This window comes from Oncorhynchus nerka, linkage group LG20, assembly GCF_034236695.1.
Source record: "Oncorhynchus nerka isolate Pitt River linkage group LG20, Oner_Uvic_2.0, whole genome shotgun sequence".
In the NCBI taxonomy this organism is placed as follows: domain Eukaryota; kingdom Metazoa; phylum Chordata; class Actinopteri; order Salmoniformes; family Salmonidae; genus Oncorhynchus; species Oncorhynchus nerka.
Genome location: NC_088415.1, coordinates 39797868 through 39806276, shown reverse-complemented (window position 1 = coordinate 39806276; position 8409 = coordinate 39797868). Strand labels below are relative to the sequence as shown.

Genomic DNA, 8409 nt, shown 5'->3' with positions numbered 1-8409 from the left:
CAGGAGACATATTGGGGACTCGCTATCTCTCCTCTTTTGATTGAATTGTAGGTTTGGCAATGCTCCAACGAGTGGCTCTGTTGATTGCTTGAAGCTCAGATTAAATAGTTCTAGAGGGCATTGCTATTGATTCTGGGGTGAAATTTCGGTTTTCATGTGGCTGATTAACTTAAATTGTTTCTTTTAAATGGTATAACCTACGCATGTGGGCCATGGAACAAGAAAAAGTTGGACGGAGGAGTAGGATTTTATTATGAACATACAGTAGTGTGGGGCTTGAATCACATTTTACTGGTTGGACTGAGGCTTGGTTCCAACAAACAATTTATTGAAATCTTGGGAGATTCAATACATTTTAGCTTGTGCATGTTCTAATTTGGTGTGAGATTCAAGTAATATTTTCTAAGACAAATTTTTTATAAAAAAATAAAAAATATTGAAAAAAAATATTTTATACTTTATCATATTTAATAAATCCCATATAACTCCCTATCATGACACAATCCCTTTTGAAAATTAGATGGTCAAAAAGACAGGGCATAGACTCACCATTCCACACTGAAGGCTACAGGATGTGATTGTCAGAAAGTGTGGCTGACTGTATGAGGAGAGCAGCTTTGAGTGTCAGGGACTCCCTCCTCTGGTGAAAATGAGACACACGCTGATTTACATAAGGAAGATTTCCTCTACAATAAAGGAAAGCAAAGGGAAAGGGGGATACCTAGTCAGTTGTACAGCTGAATGCCTTCAACTGAAATGTGTCTTCTGCATTTACCCACAACCCCTCTGAATCAGAGTTATTGGCTCAACGCTCTAACATAGTACAGCCTCAGTCCAGTCTGAGTATACTATAGGCCTAGTTTTACTGGAGGAAATGTTGTTCTTCTATACCAAAACCAAGCACTTAAATGAACTCACACAAAGCTAAACATATGAGAAAAAATGACTACAAAAAGGATTTTAGAGAAATGACAAGGGTTCGGTAACTAGAAAGGAAAACACGAGATTTATTTTATCACCACCAATATTCACAATTCAACACGATCCTCCCTTTTTGTTCTGCTAACTAGAGTGCAATTATACCAACACAAAATGATCAAGGTTAATAAATTAAACAGGTTATTTACAATTATGCAAGACACAATACTTTAAAAAAAAAACAGTCAAAGAATGTAGTGTCATTCTACCACAATTGATGGTATGAAACCTCCAAAGTCCACATAAGAAAAGAGTACAGCTGTCAGTTTTAACAAAATTCCTTGCAACAACAAAAAAAGCATGTCAAATTCAAAGGCTTTGAATAATGGTTGAAACGTCAACTAAAATAAGGAAAGACGAAGAGTAGGTCACAAAATACAAAATGCCTGTAATTCCAACTGAACAAGAAAAACAATGAATTAGTAGTTATGACACCCTGTATGTACTCTGACACAAATTATTCACTAATCCTAACAGTAACCCGTCATGGTATTAGTTTACATCTTTATAATACATTAGCGAAAATAATATAAAATGGGGACATTAGCCTACAACACAATGTAATTATTTACACTTTTTTGTACCAGTCGTCTCTCTTCCCTTTCTCCTCCTCTTCCCGAGGAATAGTAAGTGAGGAATTCATTACATATTTTTCTTTAAAATGTGCACTAATACCTATTGAAAATCAACACATTCTACTGGGCCATTCACTCTGTGCAGGTGAAAATTGTTATCTTCTATTCCAGACATGTCTGTGAGAAGAGAAGAACTGGGAATTGTGGGGGCTCAGCTCTGGGTGAGGGGAGAGGGCAGACGGACAGTGGTCAGAGTATTTTCAGCTATGGCTTGAATTGGCTTCATGTCACAACTAAAGTGAATCATGCAATGATACAGGGTGGCAAGAAGTGGCGTCAGGAGTGGGCAGTGACCACGTGACAGGGTAGCCTACAGACTCCCTGGCCTAGCGGACACACAGCTGGTCTGACGGCCAAAGTGGAACATACGGCTTGGCTACAAATAGCATCCAGTTAGTGGCTGAATATTGACCATGCTCTTCAGTTTAGACACAATCTCTTTTACCAAACGTACAAAATGACAAAGACACAGCTTTTGACATCTGAGACAGTGGGTCAGCATGCTATACTAAAAGAACCAAACCACCTCCACTTGGCTGGGTAATAGTCGTTGGGTGACGCACAAACACATACACAAACAGAATTTGATCAGTGCACTGGTTCATCTCTAAGCCCCAGAACTGTTAACATAAAATTGCAACAAGTCCTTGAGAAACGCTACTTCAATACCAGTGTTCTCCATTAACAGAATGTGCCATAAAAAAAACATTTGAATTTGTAATACAACTATTATGTTGATGTGTAAAAAAAAAAAGAAACAAAAGTGGATATTAAAAAATTTGATTCCAGTGTATTTCACACTATATTTCCAATATAACTACAATTACTCTTATAATGTACAATTTAAACATAAATACCAATTCAATGCATTTCAGACTGACATGCTTGTGTTGTTCTTTTATGTACTGTATGTTAGTCAAATCCAATCAAGTGTTCCTTGTTAGTTCTCTAGGCCCGATGTTTAGATACCAAACCTGATCTATATTGTTAATGAGTCCATGATTAAGAAGTACACAGGCCTCTGTTAGTTCATTATGGCACATACTTCCTGATGGCATTCACACATTTTAGACCTGTGACCATGATAAAACACAGAATTCCAGTTACGGTAACCACCAAGCCAATCAGTCTGGAAACATACCCAGTCATACTTGTCAGTCTTTACATCTAAACAGGGGAAACTTACACAACAACTTTCTCTCTTCTCAAATCAAACTTGTTTTTTTCGTTCCCACACCAGCTCTTCCAATTGCACATGAACATTTAAGAATAAATTAAAGGGGAAGGGAACCCTTGAGGTTCTTATAAAGCGCAGGCTCTGTTAGATGAGAGGTAGGGAGGTGTGCGAGCAGAGATCTCTCTCCCCCCTATGCACAGAAGCAGGGCTCTCTAGGAGGTGAGCTTTGAGTAGTTGGGCGGTGAGAAGCGTCTGCGCAGATACTTGAGGATGTAGAGGGGCAGACAGCTCACTAGGGTGATGACCGTCACCTTCCACAGGAACGACAGCGTGGCGATGAAATATACATCTAGATACAGCCAAGGAAACAGAGGGCAGGATGGTGGGTCATTTAAACAAATATGTTTTATATATGAGGAATTGAGTAAGTATGACTTAATGTAATCAGGTTAGTATGACTACTGTTTTTGATTCAGTTGCCACTACTCAGTTCATTTAGTGACTAGGGGGAGACCTAGCATCTAAATATATGGCAGATGAGGGAAATGGCTTGCCATGTAATTGACTTATATTCAAGCTGTTCCATTCAGGGAAACTATGTACCTTTGGTGTCACTTGTGATTTTAAAAAGTTAAAATGGCCTCTCTTTTACGAAAGAGGAAGACGAGAAGGGCACTTTTGACCATGTTCAAGTCATAATGCTCAGTGGTCTGAAACCGACCTTCACACCCCACATAAAGGCTTAAAATAGCATTTGGAAAAAGCAAATAGATACTGTGGAGTAAATGATCAGAATCTACACAACTACTGCATTTGTACACAGCCTAAGAAACCAAATCTGATTTTCTTTCTACAGTTGAATTCGGATGTTTACATACGCTTGGAGTCATTAAAAATCGTTTTTCAATCACTCCACAAATTTCTTGTTAACAAAATATCGTTTTGGCAAGTCGGTTAGGACATCTACTTTGTGCATGACAAGTAATCTTTCCAATAATTGTTTACAGAAAGATTATTTCACTTATAATTCACTGCATCACAATTCCAATGGGTCAGAACTTTACATACACTAAATTGACTGTGCCTTTAAACAGCTTGGAAAATTCCAGAAAATGATGTCATGGAAGCTTCTGATAGGCTATTTGACATCATTTGAGTCAATTGGAGGTGTACCTGTGGATGCATTTCAAGGTCTACCTTCAAACTTTGCTTGACATCATGGGAAAATCCAAAGAAATCAGCCAAGACCTCAGAAAAAGAATTGTAGACCTCCACAAGTCTGGTTCATCCTTGGGAGCAATTTCCAAACGCCTGAAGGTACCATGTTCATCTGTACAAACAATAGTACGAAGTATAATCACCATGGCAGACATCATACCGCTCAGGAAGGAGACACGTTCTGTCTCCTAAAGATGAATGTACTTTGGTGCGAAAAGTGCAAATCAATCCCAGAACAACAGCAAAGGACCGTGCGAAGATGGAGGAAACAGGTACAAAAGTATCTATATCCACAGTAAAACGAGTCCTATATCAACATAACCTGAAAGGCCGCTCAGCAAGGAAGAAGCCACTGCTCCAAAACCGCCATAAAAAAGCCAGACTACGGTTTGCAACTGCACACGGGGACAAAGATTGTACTTTTTGTAGAAATGTCCTCTGGTCTCATGAAACAAAAATAGAACTGTTTGGCCATAATGACCATCGTTATGTTTGGAGGAAAAAGGGGGAGGCTTGCAAGCCAAAGAACACCATCCCAACCGTGAAGCACAGGGGTGGCAGCATCATGTTGTGGGGGTGCTTTGCTGCAGGAGGGACTGGTGCACTTCACCAAGTAGATGGCATCATGAGGTAGGACAATTAGGAGGATATATTGAAGCAACATCTCAAGACATCAGTCAGAAAGTTTAAGCTTGTTCGCAAATGGGTCTTCAAAATGGACATTGACCCCAGCATACTTCCAAAGTTGTGGCAAAATGGCTTAAGGACAACAAAGTCAAGGTATTGGAGTGGGCATCAAAGCCCTGACCTCAATCCTATAGAACATTTGTGGGCAGAACTGAAAAAGTGTGTGCAAGCAAGGAGGCCTACAAACCTGACTCAGTTACACCTGCTCTGTCAGGAGGAATGGGCCAAAACTCACCCAACTTATTGTGGGAAGATTGTGGAAGGCTACCCGAAACATTTGACCGAAGTTAAACAATTTAAAGGCAATGCTACCAAATACTAACTGAGTGTATGTAAACTTCTGACCCACTGGGTATGTGATGAAAGTATTAAAAGCTGAAATAAATCCTTCTCTATACTATTATTCTGACATTTCACATTCTTAAAATAAAGTGGTGACCCTAACTGACCTAAGACAGGGCATTTTTACTAGGATTAAATGTCAGGAATTGTGGAAAAACTGAGTTTAAATGTATTTGGCTGAGATGTATTTAAACATCAGACTTCAACTGTATATACAAATACTTTTTTCTGACTGTCCACAGTTTTATATGTGACCCATATCAGATTTGCTCATTCACAGAGATGTAGCCTTTGAAGTAGCACACAAATGCAATGCTCATTTCCTGTCACTGTTCCTTTACATTTTGGGGCGGTTGTCATGGTAAAGGTCATGTCCAAAAAAAAAACATTTGAGCAAAAATATCTTATCTGAGGGTTCCGTCAGGATCGAGTTTGTATCAGGATTCAGATCCACATATGGAGGTGGTGTAAATAGGAAGTCAAAATATCAGATTCCATGTGGTTTTTCACTGTTCACACATTAGGGAAATGATCAGAAAGGTATCAACTAATAATAATGAATTAAGCTGACTGTGTAAACGAAGCCTTATGCTTTTTAAGTGACAAACCAGTTTCTATAAAAAAAAATGTAAAATGTGATGTTCGACATGTGGTACAGTAGTTTCTGAGATACAGCCTCTGTTCGGTCATAAACACAAAGACCTTGGCCAGTGTGTGTGTGTGGTAGCTGGAGCAGGAAACTAACATGGAGGCTAGCTGGCTGCACTCCTCTGGTACTATTTGTTACTTTATTCACCTTTAGCAGGACTTCCTACAGACAGTACATTCCAGGTCTCAGCCAGCCCAGGGCTAACTGGACACCAGAGGCTGTATGAATGGAGAAGAGCCTGTCATCACTGAACACTGACGTACAAATGCAACGGCAGTGAAAATGGGAAAGTCCATTACTATCACATCTATCACTGTGTACTTGTAAATCAAATTGTAGCTGCATTATTTCTGCTTCAATCAGTATCAAAACTCCTGACATAGGAATTATTTGGCCATTAAACGTATGTGTGTTTACCCACCTATGAAACTTGTGCAGGAAGACGAGCGAGGCAATGTTACTGACTAGGCTGAGAAATGTGTGTGTGAGGGCGTGTCTGTGTGCGTGTTTGAGTACAGTATGCATGTTTACGCACCTATGAACTCGTGCAGGAAGACGAGCGAGGCGATGTAGCAGGCCAGACTGAGCAGCTCGGCTACGATCATGAGCCAGTGCCATGTCTGGATGGTGAGCGCCACCATCAGCAGCTCCGTGAGGATCAGCGAGGTGAAGGAGATGGCTACGATGTGGACAAACTCTGACTCAAACAGCAGCAACGCCCCATACATAATGATACTGCCTTAGGAGCACAGAGAACAGGCAGCACAACGTCAAGAGCACTGCCATTGCATTGGTGTGTAGCTGTGTATGTTTTTGTTGTTGTTTATTGTTGAAAAAAATGTAATTATTCAATTAATCACTAAATGAATTAAACCAACCCGGTAGACACTTTGGTGCCACTAAAAAGCATGATTGAGTGGCTACATACAGTGCCTTCGGAAATTATTCCACATTTTCCCACATTTTCTTACGTTACAACCTTGTTCTAAAATGGATTAAATAAAATAAATCCTCACCAATCTACACACAATAACCCATAATGACAAAGTGAAACAGGATTTTTGAATTTTTTGCAAACAAGCCATGAGGTCGAAGGAATTATCTATAGAGCTCCGAGACAGATCTGAGACACAGATCTGGGGAAAGGTAAAAAAAAAAAAACATTTCTGCAGCATTGAAGGTCCCCAAGAACACAGTGGCCTCCATCATTCTTAAATGTTAGAAATTTGGAACCACCAATCAGGTGTTTATAGTAGTGGCCAGACGATAGCCACTCCTCTGTAAAAGGCATAACAGCCCGCTTCAAGTTTGCCAAAAGGCACCTAAAGGATTCAGACCATGAGAAACAAGATTTTCTGGTCTGATGAAACCAAGATTGAACTCTTTGGCCTGAATGCCAAGCGTCACATCTGGAGGAAACCTGGCACCATCCCTACTGTGAAGCATGGTGGCGGCAGCATCATGCCGTGGGGATGTTTTTCAGCGGCAGGGACTGGGAGACGAGTCAGGATCGAGAGAAAGATGAACGGTGCAAAGTACAGAGAGATCCTTGATGAAAACCTGCTCCAGAGCACTCAGGACCTCAGACTGGGGAGAAGGTTCACCTTCCAACAGGACAATGACCCTAAGCACACAGCAAAACAACGCAGGAGTGGCTTCGTGACAAGTCTTTGAATGTCCTTGAGGGGCCTAGCCAGAGCCCAGACTAGAGCCAGATCGAACATCTCTAGAGAGACCTGAAAATAGCTGTGCAGCGACACTCCCCATCCAACCTGACAGAGCTTGAGAGGATCTGCAGAGAAGAATGGGAGAAGCTCCCCACATATAGGTGTGCCAAGCTTGTAGCGTCATCCCCAAGAAGACTCAAGGCTGTAATCACTGCTTAAACAAAGTACTGAATAAATGGTCTGAATAGTTATGTGAATGTGATAATTCCATTAAAAAAAAAAAATAATACATTTCACTTTGTCATTATGGGGTATTGTGTGTAGATTGAGGGGGAAAAAAACTATTGAATACATTTTAGAATAAGACATTAACGTAACAAAATGTGGAAAAAGTCAAGGGGTCTGAATACTTCCCGAATGAACTGTATGTACAGAACCAGTCAAACGTTTGGACACACCTACTCATTCCAGGGTTTTTGTTTATTTTTTACTATTTTCTATGTTGTAGAATAAGAGTGAAGACATCAAAACTATGAAATAACACATATGGAATCATGTAGTAAACAAACAAAAAAGTCAAAATATATATTTGAGATTCTCCAAAGTAACCACACTTTGCCATGACAGCTTTGCACACTCTTGGCATTCTCTCAACCAGCTTCATGAGGTAGTCACTTGGAATGCATTTCAATTAACAGGTGTGCCTTGGTAAAAGTTAATTTCCTTCTTAATGCATTTGACACATCAGTTGCGTTGTGACAAGGTAGGGGTTGTATACAGACGATCGCTCTATTTGGTAAAAGTCCATATTATGGCAAGAACAGCTCAAATAAGCAAAGAGAAATGACAGTCCATCATTACTTTAAGATATGAAGGTCAGTCATTTCGGAAAATGTCAAGAACTTTGAAAGTTTCTTCAAGTGCAGTCGCAAAAACCATCAAGCGCTATGATGAAACTGCCTCTCATGAGGACCGCCACAGGAAAGGAAGACCCAGAATTACCTCTGCTGCAGAGGATAAGTTCATTAGATTTAACTGCACCTCAGACTGAAGCCC

The 8409-nt window shown here is 40.2% G+C and overlaps 1 protein-coding gene across 1 annotated transcript in view; it reads right to left on the bottom strand.

The window, feature by feature from the left end:
- Positions 1 to 987: 987 nt before the first annotated feature.
- Positions 988 to 8409, bottom strand: part of LOC115102492 (probable phospholipid-transporting ATPase IIA) — a 38918-nt gene continuing 31496 nt past the window's right edge. The window contains exons 27-28 of the mRNA XM_029622499.2: positions 6222 to 6425; positions 988 to 3139 (exon numbers count right to left, since the gene is read on the bottom strand). Of these exons, the coding sequence (XP_029478359.1) occupies positions 3003 to 3139; positions 6222 to 6425 (341 nt within the window). The 3' untranslated portion in view covers positions 988 to 3002. The remainder of the gene's footprint in view (positions 3140 to 6221; positions 6426 to 8409) is intronic.